Here is a 23,426-nt window from a genome sequence, read left to right on the forward strand (position 1 = left end):
TTCATTTGGTTTAATTGATCCTTTCAGCAACACTGAACACAGTCCTTTGGGTTTTCCCTTCGTTCATTTACCCAAAGGAAAGAGAAACCTTCACACTGCTCTTCTTAGTATCACTTGTTTTATTCAAGCTTATGCGTCGGACTCTTAGTCTTCGTCAGAGCTTTTATTTGTGAGAGTTTTATTTGTGAGAGTTTTTTATTTGTGAGAGTTTTATTTGTGAGAGTTTTATTTGTGAGAGTTTTATTTGTGAGAGTTTTGTTTTTGAGAGTTTTATTTGTGAGTTTTATTTGTGAGAGTTTTATTTGTGAGTTTTATTTGTGAGAGTTTTATTTGTGAGAGTTTTATTTGTGAGAGTTTTATTTGTGAGTTTTATTTGTGAGAGTTTTATTTGTGAGTTTTATTTGTGAGTTTTATTTGTGAGAGTTTTATTTGTGAGTTTTATTTGTGAGAGTTTTATTTGTGAGTTTTATTTGTGAGAGTTTTATTTGTGAGAGTTTTATTTGTGAGAGTTTTATTTGTGAGAGTTTTATCTGTGAGTTTTATTTGTGAGAGTTTTGTTTTTGAGAGTTTTATTTGTGAGAGTTTTATTTGTGAGTTTTATTTGTGAGAGTTTTGTTTTTGAGAGTTTTATTTGTGAGTTTTATTTGTGAGAGTTTTATCTGTGAGTTTTATTTGTGAGAGTTTTGTTTTTGAGAGTTTTATTTGTGAGAGTTTTGTTTTTGTGAGTTTTATTTGTGAGTTTTGTTTTTGAGAGTTTTATTTGTGAGAGTTTTATTTGTGAGAGTTTTATTTGTGAGAGTTTTATTTGTGAGAGTTTTGTTTGTGAGAGTTTTGTTTGTGAGAGTTTTATTTGTGAGAGTTGGAAAACAAATTGAATTGAACCTTTATTTAACCCCGAAAGACACTTGAAGTTAGAAACCACTTGTTGTACCAGTTAACAGACATCATACACATACTTCCTCAAGGATGAATCCTGCAATGTTATGGTTGTTTTTGGGGTTTAGATCTGGGCCATTAATCTCGTCACCGTTTATGCATTGGATTTGATCTGAACCGCTGAAACGCAGGCAGGCATGCCTCCAGTTGGTTCATGTCAGAGCAGAGCCGTTCCCTGGCTGCAAGCTGTCACCCTGACGAACACTGCCAGCCCCTACAGCTCTCTCCCCCCCCCCCCCCCCCCCCCCCCCGTGTCCCAGTTTTCAGTGAACTGTGTCAATCCTGCAACTGGGTAATCTGAACCCTTTAAACCTTGGATCATGAGCAGTAGTTGACTTTCCTGTGTTTTAACCCATTGTCCTCTGATGTATCATTTCTCTCTCCTACCTGTCCGCTGCAGGCATTCTTCCAGGGCAAGCTGAAGATCGCAGGAAACATGGGCATGGCCATGAAGCTTCAGAGTCTGCAGCTGGTGCCAGCCAAAGCCAAGCTGTGATTGGCTGATAGACCCTCAGCTCTGGAACTCCTGCCATATGTAGCAGTTATGCACATTCTCTCACCCCTTTCTCACCCCTCCTCTCAGCTCTCTCTAACCTCTCTCACCCCTCCTCTCACCCCTTTCTCACCCCTCCTCTCAGCTCTCTCTAACCTCCTTCACCCCTCCTTTCATCTCTCTCTCACCTCTCTCTAACCTCTTTCACCCCTCCTTTCACCTCTCTCTCACCTCTCTCCCCCCTCGCTCACCTGTCTCTCCCCCCTCCTCACACCTCTCCTCCTCTCTGACCTCTCCTCCTCTCTGACCTCTCCTCCTCTCTGACCTCTCCTCCTCTCTCACCTCTCCTCCTCTCTGACCTCTCCTCTCTGACCTCTCCTCCTCTCTGACCTCTCCTCTCGGACCTCTCCTCCTCTCTGACCTCTCCTCCTCTCTCACCTCTCCTCCTCTCTGACCTCCTCTCTGACCTCTCCTCCTCTCCACCTCTCTGACCTCTCCTCCTCTCTGACCTCTCCTCCTCTCTCACCTCTCCTCCTCTCTCACCTCTCCTCCTCTCTGACCTCTCCCTCTCTCTGACCTCTCCTCCTCTCTGACCTCTCTGACCTCTCCTCCTCTCTCACCTCTCCTCTTCTCTGACCTCTCCTCCTCTCTGACCTCTACTCCTCTCTGATCTCTCCTCCTCTCTGACCTCTCCTCCTCTCTGACCTCTCCTCCTCTCTGACCTCTCCGCCTCTCTGACCTCTCCTCCTCTCTCTATCATCTCATTCCATCTCTCTCCTCCACACCCTTTCACATTCACTCTTAATTTAGCCTCTCTCTTTCTCTATTGATCCCTGTCACTATCTATCTTTGAAATAGATTCTATACTAGATAATTAGTTGAGAAATCAACCCCAATGTCCCAAGATTCTAACTTCCTCAAGTGTCCTGTAACATAATTGATAATGAGATAATATTTATATTTAATTCACATTTTCCTCATGATTTATGGGTTCCTCATGTTTCAACCAACCAATGTGAAGACACATACACACACAGAACTGGAATAATGCCTTAACTGTTATGTCTAATATTCTGCTCTGAGCTGCTGTGACAAACAGGAGGAAGAGAGATTGTGACGGTTGTGAAAAGCAATTGAAGTTTTTTTTGGACACTCTTGACGGCCATCTTATAAACAGCTTATGAGGCTGTTGCTTTGTCAAGAAAAGCAAAAGATCATCTTTAAGACCCAACTAATCTGGCTTGATCTCTGGCACTGCTGTTCAGTCATTTAATACCACAGTGACCAGGTGCTTGTGTCCCATATGCCATGCGTTTGCTGCGACAGCGTGGCAGTGACTCCCGCCACATAATAATAACACTGTCATTGCAGTAAATAAATGTATACAATATTTTATGTTCGTGTAGTAAATAATGTTTAATAATAATGTAACATGGTGGACTATTTTATAATAATACAGAACACCACTTTATGTGCCTCTGGTGTCTCTATGAAACTGACAGCTCTGATTTCAATATGACAGTCCGATTGGACCTGATTTGAGGAAATGCTTTTCTGTAGAATGTGTGAGTGTGAGTGACTGAATGGATGCAATTGATTTTTCACTAAATAAATAACAGCTATATTGACCAGAAGACTGAGGGTTTCATTAATTAACTTTCAAGATGTGAACGAGAAGATGGCTCCCTATTCCCTATCCCAAGTGGCTCCCTATTCCCTATCCCAAGTGGCTCCCTATTCCCTATCCCAAGTGGCTCCCTATTCCCTATCCCAAGTGGCTCCCTATTCCCTATCCCAAGTGGCTCCCTATTCCCTATCCCAAGTGGCTCCCTATTCCCTATCCCAAGTGGCTCCCTATTCCCTATCCCAAGTGGCTCCCTATTTCCTATCCCAAATGGCTCCCTATTCCCTATCCCAAATGGCTCCCTATTCCCTATCCCAAGTGGCTCCCTATTCCCTATCCCAAATGGCTCCCTATTCCCTATCCCAAATGGCTCCCTATTCCCTATCCCAAGTGGCTCCCTATTCCCTATCCCAAGTGTGTCCCTATTCCCTATCCCAAGTGTCTCCCTATCCCAAATGTCTCCCTATTCCCTATCCCAAATGGCTCCCTATTCCCTATCCCAAGTGATTCCCTATCCCAAATGGCTCCCTATTCCCTATCCCAAATGTCTCCCTATTCCCTATCCCAAATGTCTCCCTATTCCCTATCCCAAACGTCTCCCTATTCCCTATCCCAAACGTCTCCCTATTCCCTATCCCAAGTGTCTCCCTATTCCCTATCCCAAGTGTCTCCCTATTCCCTATCCCAAATGTCTCCCTATTCCCTATCCCAAGTGTCTCCCTATTCCCTATCCCAAGTGTCTCCCTATTCCCTATCCCAAGTGTCTCCCTATTCCCTATCCCAAGTGTCTCCCTATTCCCTATCCCAAATGTCTCCCTATTCCCTATCCCAAGTGTCTCCCTATTCCCTATCCCAAGTGTCTCCCTATTCCCTATCCCAAGTGTCTCCCTATTCCCTATCCCAAGTGTCTCCCTATTCCCTATCCCAAATGTCTCCCTATTCCCTATCCCAAGTGTCTCCCTATTCCCTATCCCAAGTGTCTCCCTATTCCCTATCCCAAGTGGCTCCCCATTCTCTATTTGGCGTGCTACTTTTGACCATGGCTCGTAGGGCTGAGCGAGTACAGCCTGAGAGAGCGTTTAACATACAGATGAAACTATTAATTGTGTGTTTTCTTCACAAATTCACTGCATTGTTGTGAAAGATCTCTCAAGTAAGAATTTGACTGTACTGTTTTACACCTGTTGTATCCTGAAACTTGAAATGATTGACCAGAGGTGTTTTGAGCAAACCAATTATCCATACATATGTACACAGACCGTTTTACTTTGTTCATAAGTTGTCTTCCTTATGTTTTCCTTCACAATTTTTCTGTTCAGAGGTCATTTTGTTGTTGTTAAAGGTGTAATGCATAGTAATGAAATCCCTTTCCTCTGTCTTCTCTGATTAAACCTATGGAGCTACAGTTTAGGGATTGACCAAAAAAAGTTGTGCACTAAAAATGGAAGAGTGTTCCATTTTGAAAATGGCTTTGTGCTTGTGTAGTAAGTCTCTTCCAGTCTGCATATCGATATCTACTGCATTTAAAACCTATGCATGTTTATTGAGGACAATGTGATCTGTCTCTTGCTTTAATGTCAGTTCTCTGTGTTCCTGACAAGTCTACAGCACCTTCAGAAAGTATCCACGCCCCTCCACTTTTTCCACATTTTGTCGTCTCCCAAAAGTGGGATTAAAATGGGACAAATCCATTTAGAATCTATTTTGGGGGGTCTACGATCAACACAAAGTCAATAAATTATGAAAAATAATACACTAATATATCTTGATTAGATAAGTATTCAACCTCCTGAGGCAATAGGACGGCAGGTAGACTAGTGGTTAAAGCTTCCTCAGCTGGCAGGTAGACTAGTGGTTAGAGCTTCCTCAGGTGGCAGGTAGACTAGTGGTTAGAGCTTCCTCAGGTGGCAGGTAGACTAGTGGTTAGAGCTTCCTCAGGTGGCAGGTAGACTAGTGGTTAGAGCGTTGGGCCAGTAACCGAAAGGTTGCTGGATTGAATCTCTGAGCTGACAAGGTAAAAATCTGTCGTTCTGCCACTGAGCAAGGCAGTTAAACCACTGTTCCCCGGGCACCGAAGACGTGGATGTCCATTATGGCAGCCCCCCTCAGAGGGGTCAGGGGGGGGGTTGGGTTAAATGCGGAAGACACATTTCAGTTGAATACATTGTTTGACAACTGACTAGATACCCCCCCTTTCCCAATACGTGTTAGAATCACCTTTGATAGTGATTCAAGCTGTAAGTCTTTCTGGGTAATTCTCTAAGAGCTTTTTACTCTGGGATTGTGCAACATTTTGCCCATTGTTCATTTCAGAATTATTAAAGCTCTGTCAAATTGGTTGTTGATCATTGTTAGACAACTACTTTCTTGCCATAGATTTTCAAGCAGATTTCAGTCAAAACTGGAACTCGCCCACTCATGCTCTCCATCCAACCTCACTGAGCTCGAGCTGTTTTGCAAGGAGGAATGGGAAAACATTTCAGTCTCTCGATGTGCAAAACTGATAGAGACATACCCCAAGCGACTTACAGCTGTAATCGCAGCAAAAGGTGGCGCTACAAAGTATTAACTTAAGGGGGCTGAATAATTTTGCACGCCCAATTTTTCAGTTTTTGATTTGTTAAAAAAGTTTGAAATATCCAATAAATGTCGTTCCACTTCATGATTGTGTCCCACTTGTTGTTGATTCTTCACAAAAAAATACAGTTTTATATCTTTATGTTTGAAGCCTGAAATGTGGCAAAAGGTCGCAAAGTTCAAGGGGGCCGAATACTTTCGCAAGGCACTATATTTGTATATACTGTACCCTATGTCATCTATTGCATCTTTATGTAATACATGTATCACTAGCCACTTTAAACTATGCCACTTTGTTTACATACCCTACATTACTCATCTCATATGTAAATACTGTACTCGATACCATCTACTGCATCTTGCCTATGCCGTTCTGTACCATCACTCATTCATATATCTTTATGTACATATTCTTTATCCCTTTACACTTGTGTGTATAAGGTAGTAGTTTTGGAATTGTTAGGTTAGATTACTCGTTGGTTATTACTGCATTGTCGGAACTAGAAGCACAAGCATTTCGCTACACTCGCATTAACATCTGCTAACCATGTGTATGTGACAAATAAATTTGATTTGATTTGTTGTACATAGGTATCTTTAAGGGTCAAATGTCATGTTGATCTTTCTCTCAGGACGTGATTGGTTTTCTACAAAGACGGAACTTTCTGCATACCAATTGACACGTTATTCCCTATGTAGTGCACTACTTTTGACCAGAGCTCTATGGCACCCTATTCCCTATATAGTGTACTACTTTAGACCAGCTGGCACCCTATTCCCTATATAGTGTACTACTTTAGACCAGGGCACTATGCACTACTCCACAGTCTTACCTTATCAGTGACTGAATCCAGACTTTTGCCCTTTGCCTCTCTCCATAGGATCCATGAGATTTAACAATAACATGTTTGACAGAATGCAAGCTTCCTGCCTCCCCCCGTGTCTCACTCAGTAACTTTCCATACACCTAGTTCTTAATATATACATTATATACATTCATTAAATGTAAAGTAATCAATCAATTCTAGTATCGTAACATGAATAAGTGTATTTCATTCTAGAATCCTACACCGTACTTCCCCAAAAGAGTTCTAGAATCCTACACCGTACTTCCCCAAAAGAGTTCTAGAATCCTACACCGTACTTCCCCAAAAGAGTTCTAGAATCCTACACCGTACTTCCCCAAAAGAGTTCTAGAATCCTACACCGTACTTCCCCAAAAGAGTTCTAGAATCCTACACCGTACTTCCCCAAAAGAGTTCTAGAATCCTACACCGTACTTCCCCAAAAGAGTTCTAGAATCCTACACCGTACTTCCCCAAAAGAGTTCTAGAATCCTACACCGTACTTCCCCAAAAGAGTTGAGCCAGTCACGTGTTTGTTTGTAAATAGGACAACAGGAGAATTCAATTTAACCTATATTTAACTAGACAAATTCTTATTTACAATAACGGCCTACACCGGCCAAACCCGGACGACGCTAGGTCAGTTCTGCACCTGGAGAAAGTGAGCTGGTGAGTCCATAGCGTTCAATATTTATCGGCGAGTCATTTGCGCGGCGCACATTAGGTGATGATTTGCACAATTGCTCTCCTTCACTTTCTCTTGTAAATGTCCACACTCACCGAAAATGACATCCGGTAGCTACTAACTATACTTGTATAACTTTATGAGCTGGATTTGTCTGTCTTTGCAATTAGTTTGTTCCTTTTCGATTTTTTCTTCTTTCTGTATTCTGGTAATAGAGGCTAAATGGTATTTTCTTGCATTTTTAGCGCCCCTTGGTGGGCTATGCCGGTAATACCGTGAATCTCGGGATAAGAAAGACTGTATGACAATATGAATGTAGCCCACCAAGCCTAGTGCAAATAGAGTTCCTCAGGAGAGGCAGATGGTTACATAGATGCGTAGAGATCAGAATCTTGTATTTTTTTATTCATTAAATTTTTCATTCAATTATTATTATAATTTTTTTCAAAATGACCAAAGCGAGCGAAGCCCAATCTTAAGTAGGATGCCAAATCTGATTTGATTGTTTTCTAAAAATAGGTTTGGAAATTGGCCAGTATAATGAGATTAGTCCTTGTCCAGAACGCATTCTCTCTCTCTCTCTCTCTCTCTCTCTCTCTCTCTCTCACACACTCACACACACACACACACACACACACACACACACACACACACACACACACACACTCAACCCTCCTCTCCCCTAAGAAGTAAATGTCTAGTCAAGGCCTTCAGATGTATTAAGGGCATCCTTGTCTGTTCATGGACATTGACCCTGGACGTAAGGGACACAGTCTGACAACGCCCACAGACCAAGGACAATTCACTCAACATGTAACAGACAGGGAGAGAAAAATCAATTGAATGAGTTTGTTCACAAACTTCAGTCAACTTTACACACACACACACACAAGAAATGGAATGAGTATGTTTACCTACTTCAACAAACAATGTGGGTCCTCAAGTACTTTGCAATCACCCAAACCTCTTTGGAATAGGGGGGAGTTACCCGTACCACCAGAAGGAGGAGGTACCCGTACCACCAGAGGGTGGAGTTACCTGTGCCGGGGACCTGTGTCAGTGATTTTGACCAGATAGACTGATCATCTGCAGAGATACAGCTCCCCATGTACTCGGCCTAAGATGTAACTTTTCTATACCATGTTTTTACGCTGCTGCTACTCACTGTTTATTATCTATGCATAGTCACTTTACCCCTACCTACATGTACATATTACCTCACTTACCTCGACTAACCGGTGCCCCCACACATTGACTCTGTACCGGTACCCCCTGTATATAGTCTCCACATTGACTCTGTACCAGCACCCCCTGTATATACCCTCCACATTGACTCTGTACCAGTACCCCCTGTATATACCCTCCACATTGACTCTGTACCAGTACCCCCTGTATATACCCTCCACATTGACTCTGTACCAGTACCCCCTGTATATACCCTCCACATTGACTCTGTACCGGTACCCCCTGTATATAGCCTCCACATTGACTCTGTACCGGTACCCCCTGTATATACCCTCCACATTGACTCTGTACCAGTACCCCCTGTATATACCCTCCACATTGACTCTGTACCAGTACCCCCTGTATATACCCTCCACATTGACTCTGTACCAGTACCCCTTGTATATACCCTCCACATTGACTCTGTACCAGTACCCCCTGTATATACCCTCCACATTGACTCTGTACCAGTACCCCCTGTATATACCCTCCACATTGACTCTGTACCAGTACCCCCTGTATATAGCCTCCACATTGACTCTGTACCAGTACCCCCTGTATATACCCTCCACATTGACTCTGTACCAGTACCCCCTGTATATACCCTCCACATTGACTCTGTACCAGTACCCCCTGTATATACCCTCCACATTGACTCTGTACCAGTACCCCCTGTATATACCCTCCACATTGACTCTGTACCAGTACCCCCTGTATATACCCTCCACATTGACTCTGTACCAGTACCCCCTGTATATAGCCTCCACATTGACTCTGTACCAGTACCCCCTGTATATACCCTCCACATTGACTCTGTACCAGTACCCCCTGTATATACCCTCCACATTGACTCTGTACCAGTACCCCCTGTATATAGCCTCCACATTGACTCTGTACCGGTACCCCCTGTATATAGCCTCCACATTGACTTTGTACCGGTACCCCCTGTATATAGCCTCCACATTGACTCTGTACCAGTACCCCCTGTATATACCCTCCACATTGACTCTGTACCAGTACCCCTTGTATATACCCTCCACATTGACTCTGTACCAGTACCCCCATTCCATTTGCCCCGTTCTGGCAATTGTTATGAGCCGTTCTCCCCTCAGCAACCGCCTATGATTCATATATACAGTCATTGGGGTTAAGCCTCAGGCTTTTTGGAAAAGCAAAACCAGCAGAACAAAATAAAAAAGCACTGTTTCTAGATTATCTGAATTAGAAAACATTTTGAATGACTTTGTAATTTCAATTCTGTGCGTTCATCTCATTATGCCGTACTTTATTTTTTACCCCCTATGCTTAGCCCACCTCCACCCTCAACCCAACCCCACCGGGGCCGCACCTTCTGCCTGACACAGCCCGCGCTCTTAATATCTCCCTCCACCCTCAACCCAACCCCACCGGGGCCGCACCTTCTGCCTGACACAGCCTGAGCTCTTAATATCTCCCTCCACCCTCAACCCAACCCCACCGGGGCCGCACCTTCTGCCTGACACAGCCTGAGCTCTTAATATCTCCCTCCACCCTCAACCCAACCCCACCGGGGCCGCACCTTCTGCCTGACACAGCCCGCGCTCTTAATATCTCCCTCCACCCTCAACCCAACCCCACCGGGGCCGCACCTTCTGCCTGACACAGCCCGCGCTCTTAATATCTCCCTCCACCCTCAACCCAACCCCACCGGGGCCGCACCTTCTGCCTGACACAGCCCGAGCTCTTAATATCTCCCTCCACCCTCAACCCAACCCCACCGGGGCCGCACCTTCTGCCTGACACAGCCCGCGCTCTTAATATCTCCCTCCACCCTCAACCCAACCCCACCGGGGCCGCACCTTCTGCCTGACACAGCCCGCGCTCTTAATATCTCCCTCCACCCGTCCCTATATCCACCCCTCCCTTCCTCCATCCAATGGTGCCAACTGGTGGCAGTTAGCAGCTGTGGTGGCCGTGTGGTCTGGCTCAGTGACCGTTTAGTCCATCCTCTCAGTCCCGGGCTACCAGACTTAGGTCACCTTAATGTTAACGGATAAGGGGATCTGATCTATGATCTGGGAAGAAGAGAACCAGGGCAGGCTGGTGTTAAGACTAAAGGGAATCCCTTAAGGACTACTGATTTGGGTTGTGTCGCAAATGGCACCCTGTTCTCTATATAGTGCATTACTTTAGACAAGAGCCTTGGTCAAAAGTAGTGCACTACACAGGGAATAGAGTGCTATTTGGGATGTTCTAGTGGCCACAGTATGGAAAGTGTGTACACGTAACACGTCGCCTGAGGTAAATGTTCTATTTTGAGACTGTAGCTCGTTCCTGGCTCACTCAGGAGAGCTCAGCAAGGTGTGTGTAGGAGCTTATCTTCCCTTCACCCTGTGAGTCTGTGGGCAATGTACATCAACACTAGTGAGCTTATCTTCCCTTCACCCTGTGAGGCTGTGGGCAATGTACATCAACACTAGTGAGCTTATCTTCCCTTCATCCTGTGAGGCTGTGGGCAATGTACATCAACACTAGTGAGCTTATCTTCCCTTCACCCTGTGAGGCTGTGGGCAATGTACATCAACACTAGTGAGCTTATCTTCCCTTCACCCTGTGAGGCTGTGAGCAATGTACATCAACACTAGTGAGCTTATCTTCCCTTCACCCTGTGAGGCTGTGAGCAATGTACATCAACACTAGTGAGCTTATCTTCCCTTCACCCTGTGAGGCTGTGAGCAATGTACATCAACACTAGTGAGCTTATCTTCCCTTCACCCTGTGAGTCTGTGGGCAATGTACATCAACACTAGTGAGCTTATCTTCCCTTCACCCTGTGAGGCTGTGGGCAATGTACATCAACACTAGTGAGCTTATCTTCCCTTCACCCTGTGAGGCTGTGGGCAATGTACATCAACACTAGTGAGCTTATCTTCCCTTCACCCTGTGAGGCTGTGGGCAATGTACATCAACACTAAGCGGTTGCTATAGATTATGGTAACTATGACTTTGATGGAACGTTGGGTTCTTTGAGAGTCTATCCGTTTGGTTTTTGAACTTTTGTAACTGATATTTTTGAATGTTTTCCATGTCCCTTTTGTGTTGTTGGTCTTCTTTGAACTCTTAACGTTGTCTTTCTTTTGGTTGCACATGATAAGGGCAGAAAGTGTATTTGCGATAGCAAGAAAATCCAACTCGGCTAACAATTCCAAACTACTGATTTCAAATAAGAACACCAAACAATGAGTTCATCAACAGAAGCAATACACAACAGTTCAATATGTGCATTTGTTTTTCCTTACAATATATAGATATTTTTGTTTGTTTGTTTGTTTGTTTTTTACAGAAAAGGGGGTTACATTTTGTGCAATTGGACTAGAAGAAACAATTAATAATTACGTTAATTTCATGACAGAAACATAATGGCGCCTGTTGAATCATACTGTCTGTTTATACAAACTACAAATTCCTTTCACTTTTGAAATAAATATATTTACAGCATATATTATCATAAACATATTCAGAGTATGACCTGTGGTTATTTAGTTGTAGCTTGCTGCTCTTGCCTTGAATGTTTAGGGGTACCCCCATATGTTTAGGGGTACCCCCATACTGTAAATTACTGTATTATCTCCAATGAGGATTGTGAGAGTAACCTGCTGGGTATATAAGACTAACCAATGAGCCTAAAATGACCATAACCCCGTATGGGGGTTTTGAGGCAACATCACATTTGTTTGTGTGATGATGTTGTTCAGAAAAAGAAGAACTGAATGATAAAAACATACAAAATTCAACAAGAAAAAAAAAACAATGCAAAATATAACATTTTCAATAACATTTCAATAATATTTTCAAAAAAGAAATGAGTTCTTCCTATTTATCCATAGTCCACAAGTGTAATGAGAGTGTAGTCACATTCACCTCTCAGCTCAGCAGACAGACAGACAGACTGACTGACACATCCATTGTGAGGGGGTTGTTGATTAGCTAAGATGGAAGGCTAAGGCTCAAGCTTAGCTGTCCTGTCATTATCCACAGGTCCACAGATCCTCAATCCCCGACTGAAGATTCCCACAGTTCTTCTTTATCTCTTATGTCATCGTATAAAATGTATGCTTATCATGTATAGAATGTCTCCTCATCGTATAGAATATCTGCTTTTCATATAAAATGACTCCTCATTGAATAGAATGTCTGCTCATCATATAGAACGTCTCCTCATATAGAATGTCTCCATATCATATAGAACGTCTCCTCATCATATAGAATATCTCCTTTTCATATAAAATGTCTCCTCATTGAATAGAATGTCTGCTCATCATATAGAACGTCTCCTCATCATATAGAATGTCTCCATATCATATAGAACGTCTCCTCATCATATAGAATATCTGCTTTTCATATAAAATGTCTCCTCATTGAATAGAATGTCTGCTCATCATATAGAACGTCTCCTCATCATATAGAATGTCTCCATATCATATAGAACGTCTCCTCATCATATAGAATGTCTCCTCATCATATAGAACGTCTCCTCATCATATAGAATGTCTCCATATCATATAGAACGTCTCCTCATCATATAGAATGTCTCCATATCATATATAGAATGTCTCCTCATCATATAGAATGTCTCCATATCATATATAGAATGTCTCCATATCATATATAGAATGTCTCCATATCATATAGAATGTCTCCTCATCATATAGAATGTCTCCATAGCATATATAGAATGTCTCCATATCATATATAGAATGTCTCCTCATCATATAGAATGTCTCCATATCATATATAGAATGTCTCCATATCATATATAGAATGTCTCCTCATCATATAGAATGTCTCCTTGTCATATAGAAATACTCCTTGTCGTATAGAATGTCTCCTCATCATATAGAATGTCTGCTCGTCATATAGAATGTCTGCTCGTCATATAGAATGTCTCCTCATTATATAGAATGTCTGCTCTTCATATAGAATGCCTCCTTGTCATTTAGAATGTCTCCTCATCGTATAAAATGTCTGCTTGCCATATAGAATGTCTCCTTGTCATTTAGAATGTCTCCTCATCGTATAAAATGTCTGCTTGCCATATAGAATGTCTCCTTGTCATTTAGAATGTCTCCTCATCATATAGAATATCTCCTTGTCATATAGAATGTCTCATTGTCATATAGAATGTCTCATTGTCATATAGAATGTCTCATTGTCATATAGACTGTCTCCTTGTCATATAGAATGTCTCATTGTCATATAGAATGTCTCATTGTCATATAGAATGTCTCATTGTCATATAGAATATATCCTTGTCATATAGAATATCTCCTTGTCATATAGAATATCTCCTTGTCATATAGAATGTCTCATTGTCATATAGAATGTCTCATTGTCATATAGAATGTCTCATTGTCATATAGAATGTCTCCTTGTCATATAGAATGTCTCCTTGTCATATAGAATGTCTCATTGTCATATAGAATGTCTCATTGTCATATAGAATGTCTCATTGTCATATAGAATGTCTCATTGACACATGGAATGTCTCCTCAACATATAAAATATCTCCTTGTCATATAGAATATCTCCTTATCATATAGAATATCCCCTTGTCATATAGAATGTGTCTGTCAAAAATAATTTCTCCTTGTCATATAAAATGTTTCATTGTCACATGGAATGTCTCCTCATCATTTAGAAGCTCTCCTTGTCATATAGAATGTCCCCTTGTCATATGGAATGTGTCATTGTCACATGGAATGTCTCCTCATCATATAGAATGTCTTCTCATCATATAGAATGCCTGCTCCTCATATAAAATGTTTCTATAAAATCATTCTGCTGGCGTGTAACAACTCTGATAAGTACATACACACACACATGCACAATCATACTGGGTCGTAATATAAATCATGTAGAAAATCACATTTTCTTGTTGGATCCTCATCCTGCATCTGTTGCAATTGGTCAGTCAGTCCCTTCCTCTCGCCTGTAGCTATAATCTTGGCTGCATTCTGATTGTCCACCTTTTTCCAAAGTATGCACTTTCCCACTCATTGTCATGGTGTTAAAAACACTGAACTGGTGTAACCATTGTCTGGAGGGAGTTGTTAGATCCACCACTGTTAGATCCGTGATGGAGAGTATGCATGTGCACACTTCTAGAGAAGTGTGGAGAATCGGGACGCAGCCGGTTGCTGTGGTGCTGATGACTGGCTCCCTCTATACGTTAGTCTCCAGGCCATTCATGTCGATGGAGCAGTGGTCCTTGTCCTTGTGCTCCCTCTTGTGTTGGGGAGCCTGGGGGTTCCTCTTCCTCTGCTCCGGCCGTAACCCCTCCTCCAGCTGCATCAGGCGAGCCACGTCCGGGCCCTCTGGTCCGCAGGGAGGGTGCTGGTACCCACCGTTCTTCTGGTACGTCATCATCTGCTGGATGCTGATCATGGGCTTGGTCTCACAGATCAGAGGCACCTGCAGGAGGGTACAAGAAGGAACTAATACCTTAATTTGTTGCCAGAGCAATGTATTCCCCATGAAAACCAAATCGATGGCCTGATTATTGGATCAAAATAAATGTTTCAGCATCAATAGAAATGATCAGAGGACACGTCGGCGAATAAGAAACTACAAATGAAAAGGCCGGCATTCACACGTGAAGTTAAGTTGCAATTGAAGCTTTGTTTTAATGTTCTTTAATCTCATAACATTTAATAATAGACCACACACAAATGTAGAAGAAAACAATCTGGGAATTTGTGCCGAAACAAATAATTCCCTATGTTATTAAACGAATAGACGGCCCACGATCTCACTACAGGATCAGAGGTTTTGTATTGCCTACAGAGAAATGAGGAAAATAATCAGGATTAAGTTGAGTGAGATAAATATAATTGAGAAGCTCATAAATATTAGAGTTAGAGGGTCAAAACATAATGAACTCTGTGTGATTGTCTTTGAATATAATGGGAACGATAAACTTTCGGGTGTCTTTAGCAGAAAGAGTAAACGATAGGACTTTTAGGTTCTGACCACTCACCTCTTCCTCTTCCAGCAGACAGTCAGTTCACTGTACACAACGGAAATCAAACTTCCGTGAATGGAAAGTTGAGTGTCTGGCAGGCATTGTGATGCCAGGTTAGGGTATTTCTCACCTGCTCTCCTTCCTTGACGAAGTCTTTTCTACAGATGTGAGCCATGATCCCCGTGGCCAGGGCATCTCCCATCACGTTGACCATGGTCCTGAAACGGTCCCTGGAACACAAAATGGAGGTTCAGCTGTCTTGATGGTGTTGGGTGGCTCTATGGGGAACTGACACTGGAGCTGCAGTCCACACTAGTAGTCTTGTGAGACACAACACTATACAATTACAGTAGCAGGGTTTCTGTGGCATATTGACATCACTTTGTAATATATTTGAAGATCACCTTGTTGTCATAATGTCTCAGTAAAACATTAATACAATTTTACCCTGTAAAATACAACATCCTTTGTTTTGAAAATCAACAACTGAACCTTTATTGCTATATGTAAAAGCATTGATAAAACTAAACCACGGAGAAGACAAACTATACTTACAACGCCCAATCTACAGCAATGATGAGAGTGATGTCATCAGTGGGCAGGCCCACCGAGGTTAACACGATCACCATGGTGACCAATCCGGCCTGCGGGATTCCAGCTGCACCAATACTGGCAGCCGTAGCTGTGATACTGGAAACGAAATAGGAAATGCTATTAGTGACCCTGACTGGATTATTAGATCTGTACTGTGTCCAGCACCTGCAAATGATGCCTCAGTACAACCCTCTTAGTTGATTCTATTGTAGGCTATTGATCATGGCAGCATCCCAAACAGCACCCTATTCCCTATTTAGTGCACTACTGGGCTCTGGTCAAAAGTAGCAAACTGCATATGGAATAGGGTGCCATTTGGGACACAACCCATGAGGGACAGAAAAAGAGGAAGAGATAGTGAAGAAAGACAGAAAGAGAGAGTGAAGAAAGACAGGAAGAGAGAGTGAAGAAAGACAGAAAGAGAGAGTGAAGAAAGACAGAAAGAGAGAGTAAAGACAGGCAGGAAGAGAGAGTGAAGAAAGACAGGAAGAGAGAGTGAAGAAAGACAGGAAGAGAGAGTGAAGAAAGACAGGAAGAGAGAGTGAAGAAAGACAGGAAGAGAGAGTGAAGAAAGACAGAAGAGAGAGTGAAGACAGGCAGGAAGAGAGAGTGAAGAGACAGGAAGAGAAAGTGAAGACAGACAGGAAGAGAGAGTGAAGAGAGAGTGAAGACAGACAGGAAGAGAGAGTGAAGAAAGACAGGAATAGAGAGTGAAGAAAGACAGGAAGAGAGAGTGAAGACAGACAGGAAGAGAGAGTGAAGAGAGAGTGAAGACAGACAGGAAGAGAGAGTGAAGAAAGACAGGAAGAGAGAGTGAAGAAAGACAGAAAGAGAGAGTGAAGACAGACAGAAAGAGAGAGTGAAGACAGACAGAAAGAGAGAGTGAAGACAGACAGAAAGAGAGAGTGAAGACAGACAGGAAGAGAGAGTGAAGACAGACAGAAAGAGAGAGTGAAGACAGACAGAAAGAGAGTGAAGAAAGACAGGAAGAGAGAGTGAAGACAGACAGGAAGAGAGAGTGAAGACAGACAGAAAGAGAGAGTGGAGGAAGACAGGAGGAGAGAGTGAAGAGAGAGTGAAGAGAGAGTGAAGAAAGACAGGAGGAGAGAGTGAAGAAAGACAGGAAGAGAGAGTGAAGAAAAACAGGAAGAGAAAGTGAAGGAAGACAGTGAGGCTCTGAAATCATTGGTTCCTTGGTGTGTGATGTAATGATCGAATTTGACCAATAACCCTTGACCTGTGATTCTGACATACAGTACACAGCATATACTGCACCGTGCGTTCCCCCACAAGGACACCGTATGTCCCCCACACAAGGACACAGTACGTCCCCCCACAAGGACACTGTACATCCCCCACAAGGACACTGTATGTCCCCCACACAAGGACACAGTACGTCCCCACACACAAGGACACAGTACGTCCCCCCACAAGGACACAGTATGTCCCCCCCACAAGGACACCGTATGTCCCCTCACAAGGACACAGTACCTCCCCCCACAAGGACACAGTTCCTCCCCCCACAAGGACACAGTACCTCCCCCCACAAGGACACAGTTCCTCCCCCCACAAGGACATAGTTCCTCCCCCCGCAAGGACACAGTTCCTCCCCCCACAAGGACACAGTACCGCCCCCCACACGGACACAATATGTCCCCCCACAAGGACACCGTACTTCCCCCCACAAGGACACTGTACCTCCCCCCACAAGGACACAGTATGTCCCCCCACAAGGACACAGTACCTCCCCCCACAAAGACACAGTACTTCCCCCCACAAAGACACAGTACCTCCTCCCACAAGGACACCGTACTTCCCCCCACAAAGACACAGTATGTCCCCCCACAAGGACACAGTACCTCCCCCCACAAAGACACAGTATGTCCCCCCACAAGGACACCGTACTTCCCCCCACAAAGACACAGTATGCCCCCCCACAAGGACACAGTATGTCCTCCCACAAGGACACCGTACTCCCCCCCCACACGGACACAGTATGTCCCCCCACACGGACACAGTATGTCCTCCCACAAGGACACCGTACTCCCCCCCACAAAGACACAGTATGTCCCCTCACAAGGACACCGTACGTCCCCCCACAAGGACACAGAGATACACAGGCTGTTTGACATTTGACATGACATGGGCTGTTACGGTGACCATATTACCGTCACACTGGTGGTCATGAGTCATGACCGCAGTCAAATTCATGCATAATCGAATGGCACCCTGTTCCCTAAAGAGTGCACTACTTTACACCAGAAAGCACTACTTTTGACCAGAATGCAATGTTCAGAATGTTCACTCTAAAGGGAACAGAATGCCATTTGGAACACACTCTCTGACACTGTCTCTAGGGAGGGGACGTCACAGATGGACTATCGTTCCAAACAGCCAAACGTCACGGGAATAGAGCAGGACGCTACAGAAGAATATTAAAAGCCCTCCTGATAATTCTGTCGTGACAAGAGAGCTGAGTTATACAGGTCATGTGGGTGTTACTGCCAGGAGATTACTGCCTGCCTGGCCAAAGTCGGCTCGTGTCCCAAACGGTACCCTATTCTCCATAAAGTGCACTACTTTTGACCAAAGCCCTATGGGCCCTGTTCAAAAGTAGGGCACTCTATAGGGAATAGGGTGCCGTTTGGAAAGCAGGAGTCTGTGACGAGTAGAGGAGGATAGGACTGCTTAGTGTTATTACAGTTTAACATGTCATTAAATCAGGGGAGAGCAAGGCCATTTTACACCATAGGTCTACAGGGGGAGGAGCGTGTGTGTGTGTGTGTGTGTGTGTGTGTGTGTGTGTGTGTGTCTGACGGTCTCTGCTATGTAATAGCCACTGATTTAAGGATTTAGTTTACAGGGGTAGATCACTGTGAGGTAAGCCGTAATACAGTCACATGTCACATTTACGTTTATCTACGTGCTTGATTCAGTATAATCTCATAATATTCATTAATTCATCCTCAAAACTGTAACACTAGATTAATTTCTGTGCTTCACAAACCGCAAAGCTACAGATGTGTTGTACCCTTGCGCTATTTTGTTCAAAATAATTCCACAGGGAATATACATAAACGGATGATTTAGCAATCAATAATCAATATGATAATCAATGTGTTTCAATGCAGGAAGTTCCATTTCAGTAATTAGAGCTTCAAGTTAATGCTGCAGATTAACTGCTGCAGATGTCGGCTTTCCTGTCAGGCTACATGCCTGTATTATAAAGGCTATGTAGGCTACATACCTGTATTATAAAGGCTATGTAGGCTACATGCCTGTATTATAAAGGCTATGTAGGCTATATACCTGTATTATAAAGGCTATGTAGGCTACATACCTGTATTATAAAGGCTATGTAGGCTACATACCTGTACTAAAAAGGCTATGTAGGCTACATACCTGTATTATAAAGGCTATGTAGGCTACATACCTGTATTATAAAGGTTATGTAGGCAACATACCTGTATTATAAAGGCTATGTAGGCTACACACCTATATTATAAAGGCTATGTAGGCTATATACCTGTACTATAAAGGCTATGTAGGCTACATACCTGTACTAAAAAGGCTATGTAGGCTACATACCTGTACTAAAAAGGCTATATAAGCTACATAGCTTTAATATAAAGGCTAAATAGGCGTTATACCTGATGGTTATGATCTGGCCGAAGTCTAGCTCGTAGTTGTTGACCTGGGCGATGAAGATGGCTGCCACGGCCTCGTAGAGCGCTGTCCCGTCCATGTTGATGGTGGCGCCCACGGGGAGCACGAAGCGGATGATGCGTCGGTCGATGTGGTTGTTCTCCAGGAGGCACTTGAAAGTGATGGGCAGCGTGGCCGAGCTGGGGAGTAAATGATTAGATCAAACACTCAACTCTATTATCTCAGTAAGCAGTAAACTTCAGAGCTGGGTAAGGGTACAAACAGAGGACCACCTTGTGACGCAGATCACGTGAAAAGAAAAACTGTTCATCAATTTCTATCCATGACTTTCCTTGAAGTTATAATTTCACACCTCAAAAGATGACATTTCCACCACAGGGAGTCTTTTTGTTTACTGACAGACTCAGGCAAGAAGAAGAACGAGAACAAAAGTTTATAAAAAAATCTTACAGCAAGGCGTTTGTCTAGTTGAAACTCGGTCTCCAAATTTGACTGAAATTTAGTCTGTAACACTTTGAAGGTAATGTAAACACTGTTTTGACTGAGGATAGTAATGAGGATATCAATGCCTTCCCTTGAAGCTAAAATCCTTAGTTGCTACATCCATTTTCTGACTTTTAAATGAGTGATATATAATCATTGATTCTTGAAGAATATAATATAGAAATGCCTAATGAGCTTAGTTCAACTGTCGTAGCCCATCAGAACCCAAAATACAAGCTTGTTTAGCTCCAATGTTTGTACGTAAATGTAAACAAGCACTGTATAGCCTCAAAACATGGTGAAAACTATAATGTTGATGTCATGGATGGTCAGTCCTTGCATCCATTGTGCTGTCTGAGTTTGAGAGTGGTTATATTTCTCCAGCCCGTTGCTCAGCTTTTTATCGGTAACAGGGGCGGGGAGGTGCTTTGTTATATTTTAAATTAAGGATTCAAGCTTTAATGAGTAATAATGGCAAGAGAGATGCAGTCAGTCGGAGGGCTAGTGATTCAAGATCATATTTTTTTCATTTGAATTCAACCAAATTCAACTCTTATTTATTATTTCAATGACAACGATTCATACAACAACAGAGAGATTAATTGAAAGATACATCATTGTCATTATATTCACACCACTCCTGCTGTCAACGTTTCATTATGGCTAGTCGAGGAACTAAAAGACACAGAAACAGCACTTCTGTGGGAGGCTCTGTAAACCACTTTGTGACAACTGCTGATGTAAAAACGGCTTTATAAAATATATTTCACTGATTAAGGACATCCTGACTGTAGATACTCGATCATTCTCAATTGTGTCCTAATACGCGAGACAGAAACCCAAGTCTACTCTGACACAGTCCCCTCTGGTGAAACTAAATCTGTCTGTGCAACCGCCGGGGAGCTGAGGAGCAGAGACTAATGAAGAGGTAATATCACTCCATTACTCCATGGACTCCCGAGTGGCGCAGCAGTCTAAGGCACTGCATCTCAGTGCTAGAGGCGTCACTACAGTCCCTGGTTCTGAATCCAGGCTGTATCACTTCTGGCCGTGATTGGGAGTCCCATAGGGTGGTACACAATTGGCCCAGCGTCGCCGGGGGTAGGTTGTCATTGTTAACAAGAATTTGTTCTTAACTGACTTGACTAGTTAAATAAAGGTTAAATACTATATATATATATATATATACCTGTATATATATATATATACATATATATATACATATATATACATATACATATATATATATACATACATATATATATATATATATATATATATATATATATATATATATATATATATATATATATATATATATATATACACACTATCAGAGCTGAGGAGCTGAGGAACTGAGGAGCAGAGACTAATGAAGAGGCAATATCACTTCATATGAGCCATTACACACTATCAGAGGGAGACATTGGGGATATGTCCCAATATGTTTACCATCGACTAGAGATGGAAGAGGAGGGAGAGGTGGAAGAAGAAGGAGAGGTGGAATAGGAAGGAGAGGTGGAAGAGGAAGGAGAGGAGGAAGGAGAGGTGGAAGAGGAGGGAGAGGTGGAAGAAGAAGGAGAGGTGGAAGAAGAAGGAGAGGTGGAAGAGGAAGGAGAGGTGGAAGAGGAAGTAGAGGTGGAAGAGGAAGGAGAGGTGGAAGAGGAAGGAGGTTGTTGTTGTTTACCTGGAGGAGGTTGCCAGGGAGATGAGCAGAGCCTGCAGGATGCCCCTGATGTAGACGATGGGGCTCTTCTTGGTGATGAAGAAGTACATGGCCGGGAGGATGAAGAGACCATGGAGGATCAGGCCCATCACCACGGTGATGGCATAGAAACCCAGCTTCTTCCCCATGGCTGACGGGTCATCCATCTCTAGGATCTTACCGGCCACCAGGAACACGATGCCAAACGGGAAGTACCTGCAGTGGACCAGGAAGGTAGCGTTTTTTTGTTTTGGTTCTGGTCATGGGAGACAGGTTAGTTCTTGGACTGGTCCAGGTGATTGGCTGCAGTGGAATATAATATTAGAATATAATAATTTTGTTGACACTCCCGCACATATGACTATCTCAGCATGTTGTCTAATGCGATGTTATTGAGAGGACATGTCTTTGGGTTGCTCTTCCCGTAAGCTACAACTCTTACCAGATCACTATGGCGACAATCTTCAGGACAGCCTCGTTTAAACTCTGACAGAAGTTGACCAGGGCGCTGCCATTAGGCCCCATTCTACCCAGCATGATACCTAGACAACAACAACAACAACACATTGTGTTAGACTGAGACACCATGGGCCAGATTGATTTGCTAAAGGTTTGTGATCAACATTGAGGAGAGAAAAAAAAGGCTAAATTAAAAGTTAACTGTCACTCAGGCTGTGGCTGGAGGAACGATGGTTATACTGTCAACCTGAATGACACTACGAGATAGTGGGCCTTTGTGGGTCTGTGTGTCCGTGTGTGTGTCCGTGTGTGTGTCCGTGTGTGTGTCCGTGTGTGTGTCCGTGTGTGTGCCCGTGTGTGTGTGTCCGTGTGTTTGTGGAACTGTCACTCATCCATAATGACACTACACGGTGTCTGGGGGGGGGGGGGGGGGGGGGGGGTTAGGGTTAGAGGTCAGTGGTGAGGGGGGGGGTTAGGGTTAGAGGTCAGTGGTGACGTCACTCACCCATTGTGGCGGAGAAGATGACGATCCCCAGGACGTTCATACCATCGCTGGTCCCGGGCAGCGTGCGCATCTGGACGTCTGGCGGGGGCGTCAGGTCCAGGGAGAAGTTCTGGACGTCTGTTCCGTTGTCGTCCTGGACACCGTAGATATAGACCCTCCGGGTGGTGCTCTCCATCAGGGGAGCTGTCACCGTGGGCGGAGGGGTCTTCATGATGGGGATACTCCTGGTACGGTACTACACAGACCAGAGACATACACTATGTACTGAGTGGACAAAACATTAAGAACGCCTGCTCTTTCCGTGACATGAAAGCTATGATCCCTTATTGATGTTACTTGTTAAATCCACTTTAATCAGTGTAGATGAAGGGGAGGAAACAGGTTCAATAAGGATTTTTAAGCCTTGAGATGATTGAGACATGGATTGTGTAGGTTGTGCCATTCAGAGGGTGAACGTGCAAGACCAAAGATTTAAGCGTCTTAGAACAGGGTATGGTAGTAGGTACCAGGCGCACCGGGTTTGTGTGAAGAACTGCAACGCTGCTGAGCTGTATGTCATGGAAAGAGCAGGTGTTCATAATGTTTTGTATACTCGGTGTATGTACAGTATATACATTAATATCACTCTAA

General features: G+C 43.5%; 2 protein-coding genes across 5 annotated transcripts in view; one reads left to right on the forward strand and one right to left on the reverse strand.

Moving 5' to 3' along the window:
• Positions 1-3,058, forward strand: part of scp2a (sterol carrier protein 2a) — a 49,000-nt gene extending 45,942 nt beyond the window's left edge. For 2 of the 4 annotated variants that reach the window (XM_036986511.2, XM_036986513.2), the window contains one exon: positions 1,337-3,058. In XM_036986511.2, coding sequence (XP_036842406.1) covers positions 1,337-1,432 — 96 coding nt within the window. In that variant the 3' untranslated portion in view covers positions 1,433-3,058. The remainder of the gene's footprint in view (positions 1-1,336) is intronic. The other 2 variants (XR_016482675.1, XR_016482676.1) reach the window with 2 other exon arrangements.
• Positions 3,059-11,629: 8,571 nt separating this feature from the next.
• Positions 11,630-23,426, reverse strand: part of slc1a7a (solute carrier family 1 member 7a) — a 70,201-nt gene continuing 58,404 nt past the window's right edge. Inside the window, exons 5-11 of the mRNA XM_036986515.2 lie at positions 22,797-23,031; positions 22,275-22,374; positions 21,815-22,048; positions 19,629-19,823; positions 15,940-16,074; positions 15,515-15,614; positions 11,630-14,834 (exon numbers count right to left, since the gene is read on the reverse strand). Of these exons, the coding sequence (XP_036842410.2) occupies positions 14,586-14,834; positions 15,515-15,614; positions 15,940-16,074; positions 19,629-19,823; positions 21,815-22,048; positions 22,275-22,374; positions 22,797-23,031 (1,248 nt within the window). The 3' untranslated portion in view covers positions 11,630-14,585. The remainder of the gene's footprint in view (positions 14,835-15,514; positions 15,615-15,939; positions 16,075-19,628; positions 19,824-21,814; positions 22,049-22,274; positions 22,375-22,796; positions 23,032-23,426) is intronic.

Source organism: Oncorhynchus mykiss, chromosome 8 (genome assembly GCF_057628025.1).
Source record: "Oncorhynchus mykiss isolate SJ-2025 chromosome 8, ASM5762802v1, whole genome shotgun sequence".
Classification (NCBI taxonomy): Eukaryota; Metazoa; Chordata; class Actinopteri; order Salmoniformes; family Salmonidae; genus Oncorhynchus; species Oncorhynchus mykiss.